At 48.5% G+C, this 21162-nt stretch overlaps 1 protein-coding gene across 6 annotated transcripts in view; it reads right to left on the bottom strand.

The window, feature by feature from the left end:
- Nucleotides 1-21162, bottom strand: part of YPEL1 (yippee like 1) — a 26889-nt gene extending 5727 nt beyond the window's left edge. The window contains exons 1-3 of one of the 6 annotated variants that reach the window (XM_037823681.1): nucleotides 21099-21154; nucleotides 20712-20816; nucleotides 13336-13618 (exon numbers count right to left, since the gene is read on the bottom strand). In XM_037823681.1, coding sequence (XP_037679609.1) covers nucleotides 13336-13452 — 117 coding nt within the window. In that variant the 5' untranslated portion in view covers nucleotides 13453-13618; nucleotides 20712-20816; nucleotides 21099-21154. The other 5 variants (XM_037823686.1, XM_037823682.1, XM_037823684.1 and 2 more) reach the window with 5 other exon arrangements.

Here is a 21162-nt window from a genome sequence, read left to right as displayed (position 1 = left end):
GTGGAAGACCCTACACATCACCTTGGGTGATCTCTAAATCCACAATTAGGGTGGCTACGTTCTGAAAGAGGGCACTTGTGCAGGCCAATCCACCAAGCCAAGGCTAGGAAAGGGACTTTTTCTTTACTTTTCTTTTTTGCCCCTGGCATTCTAGGAAGTCTCTGTCATAACACCAGCTGGATAGAAGCTTAAGGAACAGATACCTCAGTGTCTAAATTCCAGAAATAACACATGAAAAGATAAAAATCTAAGTGCAGTAAAAGGTAAAACAGAAAAGATAAAAGGTAAAAGAAACTGAAAACACTAGTCTGTGCAAAGTAGAAGATGAAAGCATTAGAAACCATCAGTGAGGAGGACTGCCTGAGACATACCAGAAGAAGCCTTAAAAAAAAATGGTCCTACAGCAAAAGAAAGGGGTCATTACCGAGAGACTGAAGATGCTAAGCTGTTGGCTTTGGGGACAGAGGCAGGACCATGAGCTTCTAGAAGCTAGAAAAGCAAGGAAACAGCTTCTTCTCTAGAGCCTCCAGAAGGAACACAGTCCTGCCAACATGTAATTTTAGGACTTCTGACCTCCAAAACTGTGAAATAATAAATGTGTATTGTTTTAAGCCATTTGTGATAATTTGTCACAGCAGCAATAGGAAGCTATTACAAGTATAAACAGTTTTTATGGTGGTTTATACCATGGCTATTTTTCTTCTGTTAAAAAACAGGATTTATTTTGTTAAAATACATTTTTAAATGATATGTGCATTAATATTTGTAGTCCAGTATTACTTCACCATTTAGATGTCATAAAAAAACAAAGTGCAGTAGAATTTAATATGTTTTCGGATTAAAAAAAAAAGGTCTTAAATATGTTCAGAGAACTAAAGGAAAACACAGACAACTAAAGGACATCAGGAAACCTATAGATGAACACAAAGAGAATATTAATAAAGAGTTAGAAATCAAGGAGAGAAAGCAAGCAGAACTGAAGACCAGACCAGAGTAACAAATTAAAAATTCCCTAGAGGGGTTCAACAGCCGATTGGAGATGGCAGAAGACAGAATCAGTGACCTTGAAGATCAGACAATTGAAATCATCCAATCAGATACGCAAAAGAAGAAAGAATGAAGTGAACAGAACCTGAGGAACCTGTGGGACACCATCGAGTCCCAGAAGAAGAAAGAGAAAAAGGGGCAGAGAATAATCAAAAGATTAATATAACAAAAGACATGATCATACACATGAAAGAGCTCCACAAACGCCAAGCAAGAGAAGTCTAATCAGAAAAATAGCACGGCCTATTATAATCAAACTGTCAAATGGCAAGATAGAATTCTGAAAGCCACAAGAGAGAAGAAATACATCATATAAAAAGTAATCTCAATAGGACTAAGTGCTGATTCCTCCAGAGAAACCATAGAGACAAGACCGCAGTGGGGTGACATATTTCAAGTGAGGAAGGGAAAAAAAAATTGCTAACCAGGAATTCTGTATCTGGCAAAACTGTGTTTCAAAAAAAGTGAGGACAAGATTAATACAGTACCAGATTAAAAAAAATAATTAAAAAAAAAGGCTGAGGGAGTTGATCACTGCTAGACTGGCCCTAGAAAAAGTAGTGAAGGCAGCTCTTCAGATTCAAAAGAAAAGGCTAGACAGCAGATTGATGCAGCATAAAGATCTCCAGTAAAGGTAACTACACAGGTAATCATAAATGTCAGTAATATTGGACTTTATTTTTGGTATATAACTCCACTCTGCTTAATAAACAAATATGTAATTTGTGACAAGAACTATCTAAAATGGGGGGCTAGAGGGGTACAGGAACATCGTTTGTGCATGCAACTGAATGAAGATGGTGTCGGAGCATATGCGATTGTTAGAGATTTAGGATATTTAAGCTCCATGGTAACCATAAAGTTAATGTCAGAAAAATATTCACAGAAGGAAGAGAAGGGATTCTAAAAAATTCACTGCAGTAATGGAGGAATTCAGGGACCAAAAGGGTATGAAACTTACAAAAATACAAAGAGTAAACTGGCAGAAGAAAGTCTTTCATGAACAGTAATTACTTTCAGAGGCAGAGATCGGCAAAATGGACAAACAAGCATGATACAACCTTATACTTTTTACAAGAGACTCACCTTAAATTGAAAGACACATGTAGGCTACAGGTGAAAAGATGGAAAAAAACATTCCATACTAACGATCAAAAGAAAGCAGGGGTGGCCATACTAACACCAGACAAAATGGATTTGAAGTTAAAAAAGGTTAAGATGGACAAAGAATGGCACTATAGAATGAGAGAAAGTTCAATTCATCAAAACAATACAACTCTGATGAATATATATGCACCTAAAAACAGAGTTCCAAACAGGTGAAGCGAATGTTGGTAGATCTGAGTGGAGAAATGGGTGGTTCTACATTAATAGTAGGAGACTCCATACACCACCTTCACAATGGATACACCATCTACACTGAAGATCAATAAGGAGAACGGAGGATGAGAATATAATAAACAAACTAGACGTCACAGACATACATAGAACATGTCACCCAACAGCAGCAGAATACAAATGATTCTCATGTGCACACAGATCATTCTCTAGGATTGACTGTGTTAGGTCACAAACAAGTTTCAATAAATTTTAAAAGATTAAAATCATAAAATATTTTCTCTGACCACAAGGGATTGAAGCTGCAAATCACTGACAGGAGAAATGAAAAAGCCACAAATTTGTGGAATTAAACAACATAAACAACATACTCTTTAACAACCCATGGGTCAAAGAAAAAAAAATCACAAGAGAAATTAGGAAATGCCTTGAATAAGAACACAGCCTACCCAAACTTACAGGACTCAGCCGAGGCCGTGCTCACAGGCAGATGGTGGAGCAGCGGACCTCCGGGACTCAGTCCCTGCACCAAAACAAGTGGCGGGAGCTGTCTGAATCAAGCATTTTGGGACTCGAGTCTAGTGGAGCACTGTGCAGCAGCCAGGGAAAAGCAGGAAAGTATTAGTGACTTTCACCCTCCCTGCCGCGGACACCGTGCCTCATCCCCATGACAGGCTGCAGAGGGGACTGTTCAGACTCTTCCAAAAAAAAAAAAAAAAATAAGAAGGAGGGAATACTTCCTAATTCATTCTATGAAGTCAGCATCACCCTAATAACAAAGGCAGATAAAGACTTCACAAGAAAAAAAAATTATGGACCAATACCCCTTATGAATATAGATGCAAAAATCCTCAACAAAATACTAACAAACCTAATCTGACTGCACGTCGAAAGGATTCTAGACCATAATCAAGTGGGAATTTTTCCAGAAATGCAAGGGTAGTTCAACATAGCAAAATTAATGAATGTATTGCACCCCATTGGTGGAATGAAGGAAAAAATCCCACGTGATCATTGCTACTGATGCAGAAAAGACATCTGACAAAATCCAGCACCCTTGCTTGATAATAATACCAAACCTAGGAAGAGAAGGGACTTCCTCAATATGGTAAAGGGCATATGTGAAAAACCCACAGCTCGCTATCCCTATTCACTGATGACATGATCCTATATCTAGAAAGCCCAGGAATATCTAAAAGAAATCTATTAGAGCTAATAAATGAATTCAGCAAACTGGCGGGGTACCAGATCAAAATACAAAATCAGTTGTCATTTTATATACCAGCAATGAATAACCTGAAAAGGAAATCAATAAAACAATTCCGTTTATAATACCAAGAATGTTAAGGACTTATGGACAGAAAATTCTAAATCATTACTGAAAGAACTTAAAGAGGACCTGTATACATGGGAAGCTATTCTGGCTCACAGACCAAAAGACTTACTATCATTAAGATATCAACACTAACCAGAGTGAAGTACAGATTTAACACAATCCCAGTCAAAATTCCAACAGTCTCCACAGATATGAAAAAGCTGATTATCAAATTAATATGGAAGGACAAGAAATATTGAAGAGCCAAAACCATCTTGAAAAGGAAGAACAAAGTTGGAAGACTCACAGTTCCTGATTTCAAAATTTATTACCAAGCTATAGTAATCAAAACTGTGTGGTTTTAGCACAAGGACACACGTATATGCCAGTGGAATAGAAATGAGAGTCCAGAAATAAATCCACACATAGATTTCTGAGAAGGGAGCCAAGTCCACTCAATGGGGAAAGAAGAGTCTCTTCAATGAATGGTGCCACAAAAACAAGATATCCACATGCAAAAGAATGAAAGTTGACCAAAAATTAATTCAAAATGCACCAATGACCTAAAAATAGAAAACGCTTAGAAAAGGAAAAAAAGGAAATATCCTCAGGACCTTGTATCAGCCAATAGATTATTAGATTTTACACCAAAAGCATGAGCAACATGCTTAAAAACTTTTGTGCAAAGAACATTATCCAGAAAGGGAAAAGACAACCTACAAAATGGGATAAAATATCTGGAAACCAGACATCTGATAAGAGTTGAATATCCAGAATATATAAAGAACATGTACAACTCAACAACAAAAGACAAACAACCCAATTAAAAGATAGGCAAATGACTTAAACAGATAATTCTCCTAAGAAGATACTTAAAAGGCCAAATAAAAACTAAAAGTCCTCAATATCATTTGCCATTAGGAACACACCAATCAAAAGCACAATCAGGCAGCACCCCACACCCACTAGGGCGGCTGTTGTAACAACTTAGAAACTAAGTGCTGGCAAGGATGCAGGGAAACAGGAACCTTAGTACCTTGCTAGTGGGAATGTAAAGTGGGACAGCACCTGTGGAAAACAGTTTGGCAGTTCCTCAAAAAGTTAGACACAGGGAGTGAGGACTGCAGGGAAGATGGCGGAGCAGGGAGCTCCAGGAATCAGTTCCTCCACCCAGACAACCATTCAACGGGCAGGAAGTGTTTCGATCAACTACTTTGAAAGTCTGGAGACTAGTGGAACACTGTGTGTCATTCAGGAAAGAGTGACAGGAAGAGGCTGGTAAACTGCCATAATATGGGGCTTTTCCCCGCTGTGCGGCATGGGGACCGCTGCCCGGGCTTCTCGTCCTCCAGCACCTGGGTGTGGCTGGGGTCTCATCACTGACCACTGCCTCGGATCAGCTACTGCAGGCGGCTGAGGGGCTGCTCGGGGGGTGGCCATTGTTCTAACCCCCTTAAGTCAGAAGTGGTAGAATTTTTTTCTTTTAAACCTTTTGCTCTTTCCATTCCCTAGGGTACAAAAATAGTTTGGAAATGCCACAAATTGGTGGCTCCAGCCCTGCACAGAACAATACAAAAAACTTTGCAATCCCAGAGGACTGGGAGAACTAGATTTCTAGAATTATTACACCATAATATTCAGAATGTCCGTTTCAACAGAACATTACAAAACACATAGAGGGAAGGATGATCCATTCAAAGGAAGAAAGCGTTTGCCAGAAACCAACCCCAAGGAAGGTCATACATTAGAACTGTAGTCAAAGACTTGAAATAAACTGTCTTATGATCAAGGAGGTAAAGGAGTCCATAAACAAAGAACTAAAGGAAATTAGGAAAACATTATCTGAATAAAATTAAGAGTTAGAAATTATAAAAAGGAACCAAACAAAATTTGGAGCTGCAAAGTACAGTAATTGGAATGAAAAAGTCACTAGGTGGATTCAACAGCAGGTTTGAACAAGCAGAAGAAAGGATCAGTGAACTGGAAGACAAGGCAATTGAAATAATCCACTGCGAGGAGGAGAAAGAAAGAATAAGAAAAATGAGCAGAGCCTGAAGGACCTGTGGGACAACATCAAGCCTACCCACGTACACATTGTTGGAGTTCCAGAAGGACAAGAGAGAGAAAGGGGAAGAAAAAGTATTTAATGGAATAACAGTTCAAAACTTCCCCCATCTGATGGAAGACGTGAATATACATATCCAGGATGTCCAATGAATGCCACGCAGGATACACTGTAAGATCTACACCAAGATATGCTAGAGCGAAACCGTGAAAATCCAAAGACAGAGAGAGGACTGGGAAAGCAGCAAGAGAGGAGCAACTTGTCACAATCTCCCTGGGGATCCCTTGAATAGATGTGGATGGGCTCCTCATCAGAAAACATGGAGGCCTTAAAGAAAGAAACTCAACCAGGAATTTCATATCCAGCCAAATTATCTTTTGAAAATGAAAGAAAATTAAGACATTTATTTTCATTAAGTTGAAAGAGTTCATTACCAGGAGACCTGCCCTGCGGGAAATGCCAAAGGGAATCCTTCAGGCTGAAATAAAAGGAGACTATACAGTAACTCAAAGCCATAAGAAGAAATAAAGAGCAGTGATAAAGACAATTACAGAGGTAAATAGAAAATCCTTTATTGTTGTCATTTTTGCCTTGTAACTGCTTTCCCCTTCTTTTATGACTTACCGGGCAAATGTGTAATGCAACACTCTGGTCACGCAATGTACAAGGATGTAATCTGAGAGGATAACAATATAAAGGCAGGGGGTGGAGCTACTTAGGAGTAGAGTTTGTGTACTCCCAAAACTATGTTGATCCTAGTTGCTATTAGTTTAAAACGTTCATTATAATTACAAAGGTAACCAGTAAGAAGATAACTAAAAATACAGAAGGAAAAAAGGGAATCAATATGATACACTAAAGCAACCAAATACAAAAACAGATATAATGGCATACTTGCAATGGACTTTTTAGATTTTACACCAAAAGCACAAGCAATAGAAGAAAAAAAAAAAAATAAAATGGATATCAAAATTAAAAACGTATTTGTATGGTGTGTGAATATATCTCAATAAAACTTCATTAAAAAATTAAAAACATTTGTACAAAGGACATTATCCAGAAAGTGAAAAGACAATCTACAGAACAGGAGAAAATATTTGGAAACCGTATATCTGATAAGGGTTTAATATCCAGAATATATAAAGAACTTCTACAACTCAACAATAAAAAGACAAACCACCCAACTAAAAAATGGGCAAAGTCTTACCAAAAGTAGTCCCCAGATACCTAGGTCCCTACCTGATATTCTGTAAGAGATGCACTCACTAAGTTTTATCTTTCAGAAACTTAAATCCACTAGAGTGTTCCTATACCAGACAAGTCCTAAAACCAACAGCCTCTTTAAGATCAACAATCAGATGCAGCCCCTTCCCCATACTGTCGACACCCTCTTTAATATGAACAAATTAGGGTGCTCACTGTCTAGCACCCCTGAAGATGGAGAAAGATTAAGTGAGAGGAAGGGGTAGAAACAAACAAGATAAGATTGAACAAAGGTCTATGAATACTGAAACTTCATATAATTATATATACATTTTTGGATGCTGGGGTGTTGGAAGGGCTGGAAGGAGGTAAATGGTGAAACTGCAGCCTATAGCATCCCTTAAGATTTGCTCTATAGCTGCTCATTAAATTGTGCCTTGAAGGACTTCACCTTTCTGTATATACCTTTTATTGCATAATAAGAAAAGAACTGAAATTGTGGAACTGTAACCCATTAACAATTTTTGAAAATACCTATGACTGCTTGTTGAGCTGTATACTGAGAGATGACACCTTTCTGTATATATATTTTACAATGGAAATGGATGAAGTTGTGGAACCGTGACCCATGACATTCTCTGAGATTTGCTCTCTACTTGTGAAATCATACATTGAAAGTTACCACTGTTATGTATATAAATGTTAAAGTTCACAAAATGGAAAAAAAAATGGGCAAAGTGGAGAACCTAAGATGGTGGCTAGGAGAGACAGGGCAAAAAAACACCTCCGTGAAAAATACTAGATAAAGCCAGAAAGTGACCCAGAACACCAGTTCCAGCGATGCACCAGCCGGACAAGGTCTGCTAAATCCACAGGGACCGTGCCCTTGGTGAAACCAGGATCTGCCTTCTGAAACGAGTGAGTGAGCCACTGAATATCCGGCAGCCGTGCTGTGGCGTGGGGAAACTGTGGGTTGGTGTTTGGAGATGGACTAGTTCTTTTTTAAAAAAAAACCAGGAGCGGCTGCAGATACGGCAGCAAGAACCGTACAGTGAAGTGCAGTGGGAACGGTCTGTGCGAACGCCTCAGTAGCTCGTGTGGAAGATAGCCTTTCACACGCCCACTGCTAATTGTCTCGGAGCGAGGAAAATAGAGGTTAGCCAAAAGGGGAAAAAAAACCACGCCCCTTGCAGCCATCTTCCCAGCGGGCTGGGAACACTCCTGCCCGGCCCTGGAGCCCCGGACCAGAGCTGCACCAAGGGGCCCAGTGTGACGGGAAGTGTTTCCCACAACACCACACACATGCCACAGTATCGGGCGTGGACAGTGGCCTTTTGTGCACCCACAGCTGGTTGTCCCGGAGCTGGGAAGACGGAGCTGTGCAAAAAGGGGGAGGTTAACACGCCCCATTCAGCCATCTTTACAGCAGGTTGAGAGCGCCCCTGCACGGCCAGGCGGTCCAGGGCTTCCCTTGAGGGACAGCACACACTTGTGACATAGCACAGCCTTCCCTCAGCAGAGGTCCTGGAAGAGCATGGCTGAGAAGGGGGGCCCGCTCGGACATCCCAGGGATGCTACGTCAGTGCCGGGGACTTGCGGGTCAGCAGCAGAGAAAATCCGTGGTGAGACCGAACTGAAGGCTTAGACTCTTGCAAGAGCCTTAAATCTCCAGGAACACCTGGGAGGTTTGATTATTAAAGCTGCCCTCCCTCCCTAACCACTCAGACACACGTCCCACATTCAGGGCGGACAGCTCCAACAACATACCCAAACTTGGTGCGCCAATTTAACCCCACAAGAATCAGACCCCCACACACGACAAAGACAAAGTTGGGGAGAACTGACTTGAGGGGAATAGGTGACTCGTGGACGCCATCTGCTGGTTAGTTAGAGAAAGTGCACGCCACCAAGCTGTAGGTCTGACAAATCAGAGATTGGGGTTTCAATAATCCTTCATATCCTAAAAGAACACTATCAAGTCAAGCAAATGCCAAGAGCCCAAAAACAACAGAAAATTTTAAAGCATATGAAAAAACCAGACAATATGGAGAACCCAAACCCAAACACCCAAATCAAAAGATCAGAAGAGACACAGTACTTGGAGCAATTGATCAAAGAACTACAGACAAACAATGAGAGCATGGCACAGGATATAAAGGACATGAAGAAGAGCATGGCACGGGATATAAAGGACATGAAGAAGAGCATGGCACGGGATATAAAGGACATGAAGAAGAGCATGGCACAGGATATAAAGGACATGAAGAAGAGCATGGCACAGGATATAAAGGACATGAAGAAGAGCATGGCACGGGATATAAAGGACATGAAGAAGAGCATGGCATGGGATATAAAGGACATGAAGAAGAGCATGGCACGGGATATAAAGGACATGAAGAAGAGCATGGCATGGGATATAAAGGACATGAAGAAGAGCATGGCACAGGATATAAAGGACAGAAAGAAGACCCTAGAAGAGCATAAAGAAGAAATTCCAAGAGTAATAAAAAAATAGATGATCTTATGGAAATAAAAGAAACTTGACCAAATTAAAAAGATTCTGGATACTCACAGTACAAGACTAGAGGAAGCTGAACAACGACTCAGTGACCTCGAGAACCACAGAATGGGAAAAGAAAGAACAAAAGAAAGAATAGGGAAAAAAATCAAAATAGACCTCAGGGATATGATAGATACAATAAAACATCCAAATATAAGAGTCATTGGTGTCTCAGAAGGGGAAGAGAAGGGTAAAAGTCTAGAAAGAGTATTCAAAGAAATTGTTGGGGAAAACTTCCCCAACCTTCTACACAATATAAATACACAAAGCATAAATGCCCAGTGAACTCCAAATAGAATAAATCCAAATAAACCCACTCCAAGACATATTCTGATCAGACTGTCAAATACTGAAGAGAAGGAGCAAATTCTGAAAGCAGCAAGAGAAAAGCAATTCACCACATACAAAGGAAAGAACATAAGACTAAGTAGTGACTACTCAGCGGCCACCATGGAGGCGAGAAGGCAGTGGCATGACATATTTAAAATTCTGAGAGAGAAAAATTTCCATCCAAGAATACTTTATCCAGCAAAACTCTCCTTCAAATTTGAGGGAGAGCTTAAATTTTTCGCAAACAAATGCTGAGAGATTTTGCTAATAAAAGACCTGTCCTACTTCAGATACTAAGGGGAGCCCTACCGACAGAGAAACAAAGAAAGGAGAGAGAAACATAGAGAAATTTAACAGACATGTATAGAACATTACATCCCAAATCACCAGGACACACATTCTTCTCTAGTGATCACGGATCTTTCTCCAGAAGAGACCATAGGCTGGGACATAGAACAAGCCTCAATAAATTTCTAAAAATTGAAATTATTCAAAGCACATTCTCTGACCACAGTGGAATACAAATAGAAGTCAATAACCATCAGAGACTTAGAAAATTCACAAACACCTGGAGGGTAAAAATGAGGGGGAGATGAAAACATTCCCAAATAATCAAAAGCTGAGAGACTTCATCACCAGTAGATCAGTCCAATGAGAAATGCTAAAGGGAGTTGAGCAGGCTGAAAGGAAGGGACACTAAACAATTGACTGAAACTGCATGAAGAAAAAAAGATTTCCAATAAAGATCACATGGTAAATATAAATACCAATACTACTGTATTTTTGATCTGTAACTCCACTATTTACTTCCTACAAGATCTAAAATATATAAAGTGTAATGATAAATCAGTGGTTTTGGACTCAATGTAAAATACATAATTTTTGACAAGAACTATATAAAGGTGGGGGAATGGAGGAGTATAGGAACATAGTTTATGTGTCCTATTGAAGTCAAGTTGGTATCAAAGAAGACAAGATTGTTATAGATTTAAGATGTTAAATTTAAGCCCCACAGTAAACACAAAGAAAGTATCAGAGAATATGATCATAGAGATGAAAAGATGAGTATGGGTTATGAGAAGTGGGGGAAGGGGCAGTGGGGAGTTAATAAGAAATGAGTGTAGGGCTGCTGTTTGGGGTGAAGGGAAATTTCTAGTAATGGATGGTGAGAAGGTGATAGTATTGCAGCATCTTAAATGTGATTAATCCCACTAATGGAATGCTTGGAAGGGGTTGGAATGGGAAGATTTATGCTGTATATATGTTTCCACAATTGGAAAAAAAGTCTAGATAGATAATGACAATTAAATGCCATAGATGATCCTGGATGAGATCTAAGAATAGAGGAGAAAAGGCTCAAGAGGACACAACTGGGACATAAGGAAAAAAATGGAATATAGATTGCAAGCTTTGTATCAATGTTAAATTTCTTGAACTTCTTAACTACACTTAAAGTGATTACATAAATGAATATTCTTGTTCATAGGAAATGTATATGTGAATTACATTATTTGTTCAAGGATGTGTGCAACTTGCTCTCATATCTCATGTTCACAAGACAGAGCAACAGATGATGGGTGGTGGACAGGGAGGGAGGGAAAGAGAAACGGTGAAGTGACAAAATATTAAAGTTGGTGGATCGGGGTATCAGTGGAGGGTTGGGGTATGCTGGAGTTCTGTGTATGGGTTTGTATTATTTTTGCAACTGTTCCTGTAAATTTGAATTTATTTTAAAAAAATGGGCAAAGTATTGAATAGACATTTCTCCAACAATGATATTCAAATGGCCAATGAATATATGAAAAGATCAACATCATTAGCCATTAAAGAAATGCAGATTAAAACTACAAGATACTACTTCACACTCACTAGGGTGGTTATTACTTTAAAAAAAAGAAACCGGAAACAGTAAGTGTCGGCAGGGATGTGGCGCAGCGGGACCCCTCTCATTACTGGCAATGGAAAACGGGGCCGCCCCTGCGGAGAACAGCTTGGCGGATCCTCGGAAGCTCAACATCGAATCACCACGTGACCTGCAACTCCACTCCTTGGTTGTACCCCAGAACCGAAAGCAGGGACTCGGACAGACTTTCCTACACCAGTGTCCGTTCCAGCCTCATCACGATCATCAGAAGGCGAAGCAACCCGAGCCCTTCAGTAAATGAACGGCCGGACCACGAGTGTCCTCTCCAACCGTGACGGCATCAAGCTGAGGGAAACCAGCCGGCCACAGGACAGACGCTGGGATTTTGCTTGCATGAGGGACCTAGAATAACCAGATTCATGGAGACGGACGGCACAGTGCGGGGAGGACACGGGAGCCGTCGCCCGGGCAGCGTGAGCTTTGGTTTGGACGATGCACATGGCCTGGAGCAGGCGGTGGTGAAGGTCACGGGGGATTGCCAGTGCCCCTAACGTCACAGAACCGTCCGCTTAAAATGGTCAGAATGCTCCAGTTATGTATGGTTCACCACAATTAAATACATGATTTCTAAAAAGTAAGAAGTTAAACCTGGAGCTACCACATGACCCGGCAACCTCCCTTCTAGCCAAAAGGATTGAATGCGGGGGCTCGGACAGACATTTGCAGACACTTGCACGCCCATGTTCATTGCAGCGCTGTGCAAAACAGACCTGGGTGTCCATCCAGGTGAACGGACAAACAAACCGGGCTCCCTCCGTGCGATGGGCCTCACTCAGCCTCAAAGAATGGAGTTCTGGCGTCCGCCACCACATGGGTGAACCCAGAAGGCACCACGTCGAGTGAAATGTGTCAGGCCCAGAGGACAGACACCCTGTGACTCCACGTACACAAAATAACTAAGACACGCACATTTGTGGGGGCAGGAGTCGAGTGCTGGCCCCCGTGGCAGGGGAGCGGGGAGCAGCGAATGCGTAAGGGGTGCAGGGGTCCATGTGGGGCCAGAGAACCTTCTGTAACTGTCCTGTAAGTTTGCAAGTATCTCAAAACAAAAACTTTAAAACCATTCTTCATTCCCTTCTGTGTTACGCCATTTCCACAGACACTCTGCACCTCCCTCGTTCCTTCCACAGCCTCTGTTTTTACATTAATTTTACCGCCCTGACCAGTAACCAGGTCACCTGGCTCGTCGTCACCTTCCGGAGTGCCAGCCGCCCCTTCCGGTAACCTCCCCGCGGTGCCCGCGCCCTCCCACCCGCCGGCCTCCCCTGCCTGGCCAGACTCGAACCTGTCCCCTCTCGCGTCCCGTGCCGGCCCAGCGGGTCCCGGGGAAGGTCCCTGAGCCGCAGACGCCACGGCGGCCCTCCCCACACACAGGCCGACCGCTGCCCCTCGGGGCCCGGCCTGCCCACGCCACGTCCTCAGGCCGCGCCGCCGCCAGCAAACCGCCCTCTGCGCTTTCTTGAACGCGACAAAGGGAAGATGACAAAAACCTGCCCGCGCGTGCCAAGATCACGGCCACGGTTGTGCGGCCACACCTGAGGACGCCCACTTGCCTTGGAGATGAGCTCGTCGTGGGCGGCCAGGTGGGCCCTGCAGTGGATGCAGCTGTAGGTGCGGTGGCAGCTGGGCAGGTAGGCCTGGAACGTCTTGGATCTCGTCATCTTCACCATCTCCGCCGGGCGCGGCGCTCACGGCTCAGGGCTGGCGCTGGGGGGGCTGTGGCTCTGCTGGACCTTCCGGTAGGAGAGACACCGGAGCACGCAGGCCAGGGTGGTGGTGGGCGCGAGGGCCTGCAGTGGTGGCCACCGCGGCGGGAGGGGACGGGAGCGTCACGGCCTGCGGGCGGAGAGACAGAGCCACGCGCTGCGGGGACGAGGCGCACGGGGGCCACGGGGGCCACAGGGTCAGAGGACGGGCGGGGGACGGGGCTGGGGCCGAGGTCGGGTTCTCTCCTGCTGATGTGACAGAAGACGAGGACCGGCACCTGGGCAGCATCTGGCCGTTCTGAATTTAACTGGACGTAGCGGGCGAGCCACTTACACATCCAAATAGTATGGAAAAACCTTTGCTCAGGTCCCCACCAGCCCAGACGTGGCTCAGTGACTCGGCACCGTGACAGGCACCGATGCGAGGGCGGACGCGGTGTAAAGCCACCACGAAGGAGTCACGTGTCATCAGAAGAGGGGGAGAGACAGAGCGAGCGAGCGAGCGACTCAGCACCACTGACGCCGAGGGGCTGCTGCCTTGTTTTCTGGGCAACTTCTCAGTCTCCTCGGGACGGGAGCTCTGTGGAGGGTCGGGCACACGGGAGCAGGCTCGGGAGCAGGCTCAGGAGCGGGGCTCCCCCGGCCCTCGGCGAGCCCAGGCCCAGCTCCCCTCCTCCAGCCTCCCCCAGAGCCGCGGGTCCTCACCCCGGTGCACGCTGCACTTCTCCGACCCGGGGACGAGCCAGCCCCACCTCTGACAGCTGCCACCTCCCGCCCCCCACATCCCACCGAAGTCCCTGGTCCCACTTGCCTGGAGACCCCCCGGACTGGCGCCGCCCTCTGCACCCCACCTTCCCTGCAGGAGCCCCCGCCCCAAGTCGACCTTCTGCTCTGGCCCCGCAGCCACCTTCCCCAGCTCTCCCAGGGAGCCCGACCTTCCAGGACCTTCTGGCTCCTTCCAGCCTCACCAGCTCTCGCCTCTGTGCTCACTGTCCCCAAAGCACAGCTCACCATGCATTGGGGTCAACTTGTTAAATTTGTGAATTAAGTTTTAGACAGAAAACATGTCTGCAAACCAGCGAGCAGGTACGACACGGGACGGTCACGTGCCCACCGCCCGGTGCAGGCCCCGCTGGCTCCCCAGACCCTGCCCGCTCACTTGTCCTCATCCCATGGCCGCGTGTCCCCACCATCCCGATCCCTACAGAAGGGGCCCGTAGCTGGGGCAGTGCCCTCCTTTTCCAGCGTCCCTCGGGCTTGGCTTGGACGGCTTCCAGGCCTGGCTGCCCCACGGCACGCAAGGTGGGGACTTTGCCGGGAGAGGCCTCAGCGCGGAGGGCCCGACACGGAGGCCGGGCCCAGCTGCAGCGTGGAGGGACGGCCGCATGTGTCCCCGGGGCCAGCTGGCAGGGGTGACACGGGCCGTCCCCCGGGCTCCACGTGCCACGGCAAAGACTCGCCCCGGAGAGCACCGTGCACGTGTGAGCTGCTCACGCTTCCTCGTCGGCCCTTTTCAAATGTTCTGCTGCAGCTTCTCTGGGGTTGCTGAGCCTCCGTTTTGCTCTGTGGGGGCACAAGGCCTATTCTGAAAACTAAAGCAACACATTGTGGAGAATTCTGAAAACCTGAGAAGCTGGAGGCCGACACCGTTCCCGTCACACGGACGGACGCGTACGTGCACGACGGATACATTTCAGAGTGTGGGTGCACTGATGGGCCTCACGTTCTCCGAGAGAAAAAGTCCAACTCCAGTAAAACTAAAGTCAATAAGGTGCTTACAAGGTACAGTCCAAGTAAAAAGATAAAAGGTAAATGAGAAAAAAAAGATGGCTTAAGATTTAAATCAATTTCCATTTGTGAAGTGATGATGGGCCGAGTATCTGGACCAGCCTCCTGCTGAGAACCACCGAGATGCTGACGCAACAAAAAGACATTTTCCTCAAGGCGCCAGGGAAGGACACGCAAGCAGAAGCCGGAGCGAGACGGGACCGTGGCTGCTCCTTCCTGAGAGCACACGGCGCTCCCGCCTCGGGACCGAGCCACGTCCAGGTCAGATGCCGCGAGGCAGCCCTTGGGGGCATCCACAGCCCGGATGCTCACAGACCAGGAGGCCAGCGTGGAGGGGGCGTCCCCACCCCACATCTGAAAAAGGCCCATGAGGAAGTTTTCAAGGACAAGGAGCAACATGGTGAGAAACAGCCAAGCACTCGAGGAAAACAGGCACCATGAGCAAGAGCTGGCCGAGCCGAGCAGAGGGAGAGCCACGAAGACGCAACACTAACGACCACACACGGATTAGGTGACTCCTCTGCTTACAGACCCCGAGGAAATAAACCACAAGCCTGAACATGCAGGCCGGGAGGGCAAACCACAGAGAGCGATGTGCAGATTTCGGGAAAAACAGACAGTACGTCTACAAATAGCCAGCATTAAACTCGACGGGTTTAACAGCAAGTGAGATGGATGAAATGAGAATTGTTGAACCGGAAGACAGATCAGAATAAATTATTATTTCATTCATAAAGTGGAAAATATGAGTATTAACTAAGAGGCCCAAAGGGGAGCGGGAAATTATTTGTGTGGCCGTGTAGGAGGGGAAGCGAGAGGAAAATGGGGCAGAGGCATTATTTGAAGAGCTGATGAGAGGATTTTCCTGAATTGATGAAAAACACCAATCCACAGACTTAAGAGGCCCAGTGAGCCGAGCAGGAGAAATGAAAATGCAGCTACCCCTAGACACACCCTAATGACAGTGCAGAACATCCAAAAAATAAAAAAATTTAAAAATTTTAAAAAACTAAAACAATAAAAGCTGCAAAAGTATCCAGCAGGTGGAAAGACAACATTCTCTACAGAACAACTTTTGCAGCTAGAATACTGGAACCCGAAAGGCAGAGGGAGAGAGAGTTTATCTTGAAGGTTCCGAAAGACAACACTGGCTGTCCCAGAATTCCGTACCCAGTGAAAACATTCAAGACCAGGCCCGCCCGCCAGCGTGGCTGCGGTTTACCGACGAGTGCTGGAGGGGATGCGGGGAAACCGGAACCCTCACGCGCTGCTGGTGGAAACACAAAACGGTGCAGCCGCTGCGGAATCAGGGCCAGTTCCCCAGAAACAGAGACTGACCCCGTGGCTCGGCAGTTCCGCTCCTGCGTGTCTTTCCCAAAAACCTGCGAGCAGGGACTGTGAACGGGGGCTGCACGGTGATGTGCGTAGCGGCGTTACTCACAGAAGCCAAAAGGTGAATGCGTGAAATAGGGGATAACCGCGCAATGGACAGGAAGGAAGGAAGTACCGACACCTGCTACGACGTGGGTGGCCTTTGAAGCTACGACACTAAGTGACAGAAGCCAGACTCCACCTACACGAAATACCTGGAAAAAGCAAATGCAAACAGACGGAAAGTGGCGCAGAGGCGAGCAGGGGCGGGGGGAGTGGAGAGCTGGGGTCACGGACGGAGGTGACAGCAGCACGACACGGGGAACGTGACCGAGCGCTGAGCTGTGCGTGTGAAGGATGGTGACGAGGGAAACTGTAGGACGTATATATGTGACCACAGTTAGAAAAAGACGAGAGAGCTCTGTGAACGGGTCCAGGTCTGTAGGTTGTGGTCACCTCCCTTCTGAAGGCAGCGACACTGAGGAACAAAACCCAAACCCAGCGGTTCCCGAGGCCGAGGGGGACGGGAAACGGTCGAGGGCTCCGTGGACTTCCCTTCCATCTTTAAACAACCCTCGGTCCCCACCCCACAGACGCTTCGAGCTCGCGCCTCTCCACCCCCTACCCCACCGCCTGTCCGTCTCTCTGTCTGTTCTCTGTCCTTCCGTCTTTCTTTCCCTCTGCTTGAGCAGCTCGCGGTGTCCCTGGGCCCAGGCGACGGCACGCACGAGGCCGGGTGAGGCCAACTTCCACGGAGGCGTGCTGATGTCGCAGACGTACGCAGATGCTTTTGTGATTGAAAAAATGTATAAATTTGCTCAGGCGTTACCAAACTCAGCCGTTTTCATCTGTGGGCATGAAAGAGACTCAAGGGCCCCTTACCGGAAGATTCTCCGGTGCCCTGGACCGCCTGGCCTCCAGAGCCCACCCCGAGAAGGGGCCGTGACCCTGGCTCGGTGGATTTACGTAGACAGGGCTGAGCTTTAATTTGGAAACCAGGAAAGCAGACGGGAAAAGGGCGTCTGTGCCCTGCCCTGGGCGACCACGAGCCCCCGTGAGACGGGTAAGACACTGTGTGGACGGGGAAGCCGACGGGGCAGCACGGCGTGCCGGGATTAAAGAGATGACGCAAAAGCCACAGAAAGGGCCGCCAGGACCCCAGCACTGGGGAAAGATGGACAACAGATACCACCACCAGGTGACAAGAGACCAGGAGTGGACGCCCGAGCTGTCCTCGCAGATTCCCAGGCGAGCCCTGACGAGTTGACAGTGACGCCAAGAGGAGAGTGGTCCTACGAGGCCCATCATCCAGACGGGGAGACTGAGGCCCACAGAGGACAAGTGGGTGAGCAGCCAGCAAGCCGCAGAGCCGGGGTTCCAAAGCCGGGGACTCTGCACCCCAGTCCGCGATGCCCACAAGCAGGAGCAGATGCTCAACTTGGCTGATGGACACCAACGAGAGTCCCGCTGATACCCACTTCCCGCCTCGCAAGTTGGAAAAGAATTTTTTAGAAGTCCAGGACACCACCGGCAAGGGCCCCCGAGATCTGGTGATTCGGGGGCACCCAGACACAGCACTGGACGGAGCAGTTCTGCCTCAGTTTACCCTCCAGGCGGACAGGTCCCTCCCCACCCGGGGAGGAGCTGATTGTTACAGTAGCGCCTGTAACGTAACAACAGAAGATTAGAGACGCCCTCGAGTGTATCCAAGAGGGGAGCGTCAACCAGCGATAACCAATAAACGCTGAATGCACCGGAAACCTCGTCCCGGACGAGGGGCACGGGACAGGCAAGGAAAGGGCTGGGAAGCCGTACCCCAAAGGCCGACAGCCGGGGTACACTGCTTTCCGGCAGCACTAGCTGCCCCTCTAACTGCAGGTAAACTTCCACCCTCCTTGAATTACAAGACAAGGGCACCCACCCCAGAGTGCTCCCCGTGCCCATACCTGCCTCTTGGGGGGCACACAGGGGGGCCGGCTCCCCCACCTCCAGGGCGCGTGGCCCGGACACCACGGTCACCGTCTCTCCCGGCCACAGCCCCCACCTCCCTGCAGAGGAAGGTTTTCACACCGAGCCTTACTTTTCTAAGAACCTTCCTTTTTGTTTCCGGCCACTGGCAACAAAGTTTCCCCAGCACCGGGGCACATCCTGGTAGGAGGTGAGGCTGAGGGGCACCACTGGCGAGAAGACGGGCAGGGCTGGGGGACGGCATGCTCTCGGCCCCCCTTTCCAGTCCAAAGGGGTGGGTCCCAGACCCAGAAGACTGGGTTGGGGTGGGAGGAAAGCGGTTTGCAGGCTTAACCTATTCAAGCACCTGTGAAATAAAACGCAAGCCCACTGTGCAAGCCCTGGGTGAGGGCACGGAAAGAAGAAACCAGAGCAGAGCCGCAAAGAGGAATCAGAAGGTGGGGGGCAGGTGAGGGGCAGGTGGGGGGTCCCGCAGGGAGGTGTCACAAGAGACTGGCACCCAGACAAAGCTGCAGGCGAGTGTGGCTCGCTTCGAGTGTTTTCCAGGGTTTGGCTCAGCGTGTGCCGTGCATTCGCTGAGCCATGCAATCCGGGCTGTGTCCCCTTTTCTGTGAAATGGGGTAACGGGCATTTTGCAGGGTCTCAGAGAATTGAACAAGATGTCAAGGGGGGAGTATCCTGGGTCCGAGTTGCTGCATCTCACGAGGGTGTGCAGGGGCCGGGCAGCCGCCTCCCGTCACTCTTATGGAGCAGTGTGTGTCCCCAAGGGGAAGCCTGATCCTGGCTCCAAGCTCTGCAAGTCTGGAAGGTTCTAGAATGGGGGTGAATCCCTTCCCCAGCTGCGGATGACGGAGAATCAAGCTGGGAATTTCCCTGTGAACGTTGCCAGCTGAGCGACTGCAGCAAGGCACGTCTCAGCTGCCTCTTATCCCAGGCAGAGTTGATTCCGCCTGGCACAGCCCTCTGGAATCCAGGGTCCTTAGCCTTCCGTCTCAGGGCTGGCCAGAACTTTTCCCAACCTCCCCACCAATCCCTCAAAAAAAAGTCCTACTTCCTCCCTGGGAGCTTTGCTGATTATCAGATCTAACTCCTTTAAATTAAAAAAAAAAAAAAAAAACTATAAACCCAAATGAATCTCTAAAGAAAAGTGCCAGAGAATGGCCTCTTCCTATTGCTGCTTCAAATTTCAAGTCATTGTCTGTTTCTGTCTTTTCTTTTTATTGGGGAAGAAAAATAACCTCAAATGACACGGCAGCCCCCCCCTTCCTGCTCCCACCCCTCCTGCACCTTTTCATGGGGTGCCCTGGGACTTGGTGGGGACAAGCAGGAATTAAAGGTGAGACGTTAGTGCAGACAACACAGAGAAAGAGCTCTGCAAATTTGAGCACTTTGCACAAGGAAAGACAACGTCCGGAGTTTAGCGGAAAGAACGCGCCCATGTTGATTTCTCCAGTTTTGGCCGATGTGCCACGCGACACGGACGTCACCACGGGGAAACCGGATGGGCAGCCTTCGGGCCTGCCCGTATTGCCTTGGCAACTTCTGCGTAAATCCAGTCATTCCAAAATAAGTTTACTTAAGTCACAACTGCTCAGATCTGTAATTGGGACTTATCGGTTACTATTATTTTTGTAAGCGTCCAGCACGCCCGACCCTGTGCTCTATACTGGGATAAAGTAGGATTCTGCTCCCAGCCCCCAGGGGTTCTTCGCACCCCACAAGGAGACCCCCCCCCCCAGGTGAGGGGCGTGAGCACAGGGGCTGGGAATCCCCAGTATCAGTGGCCCTTGGACAAGCCGACACCGCCTCCAAGAAGCCCACCGGGGATGCATGATTATACGGCTCAGGGACACCAGGTGGGAGCTCCTGGCACTGGGCTTCTGACGGGAAGCAGAGCCTGGAGGGCTCCCGGGAGGAGGCAGGGGGCAGCTGCTCAGGTGAAGCCCCTGGAAAGGGTCCCCGGAGGAGGTTCAGCCCTGGCCCTGGGGCTCCGGGAGGAGTTTGGGGAGAGCGAGGGGCGGCAGGGGCTGTGGGGAGAGAATCGCGTTCTTGCAAAGGCGACGCCAGGTCCAGGTGAGCGGGTTTGGGGTGGGGACCTGGCTGTGGGCGCAGGGCCTCCTCCACGGCGGCGTTCCCGCGTCCCCTCCCGGCGAGGCTGGAGCAGGGCGTGTCAGTCAGCGGCAGGACCGGGCGGCGGGGCCCTGCGGGCAGGTTCGCGGCCTCAGGTGTCTGCGGTCGGTGCACCACCCCTCCCCGGGCCCGGGCCGCGGGTGGGGGGACCGGCGGGGACGCTCCCGCCGGCCTGCAGGGGTCCCCGCCCCTCGGGGGCCTCTCCGTGCGCCCTCCTTACCCCCGCTGCCCCGTGGCCTCCCCCGCGGGGAGGGGAACCTGTCAGTCTGCTGGCGCCCAGAACTGGGGGTGTGCGGGGCCTGGGAGAGGGGTCCGGGGGATCGGGCGCAGCGCCCCCGCGGCCCGGTACTCACGCCCATCCGCCCCGGGACGCGCTCGGCCGTTGGCGCCTCCGCGGGGCGCGCGCCCGGGGCCCCG

The sequence above is a fragment of the Choloepus didactylus genome (genome assembly GCF_015220235.1).
Source record: "Choloepus didactylus isolate mChoDid1 chromosome 23 unlocalized genomic scaffold, mChoDid1.pri SUPER_23_unloc1, whole genome shotgun sequence".
NCBI lineage: Eukaryota > Metazoa > Chordata > Mammalia > Pilosa > Megalonychidae > Choloepus > Choloepus didactylus.
This window is presented reverse-complemented; position numbering and strand designations above follow the sequence as displayed.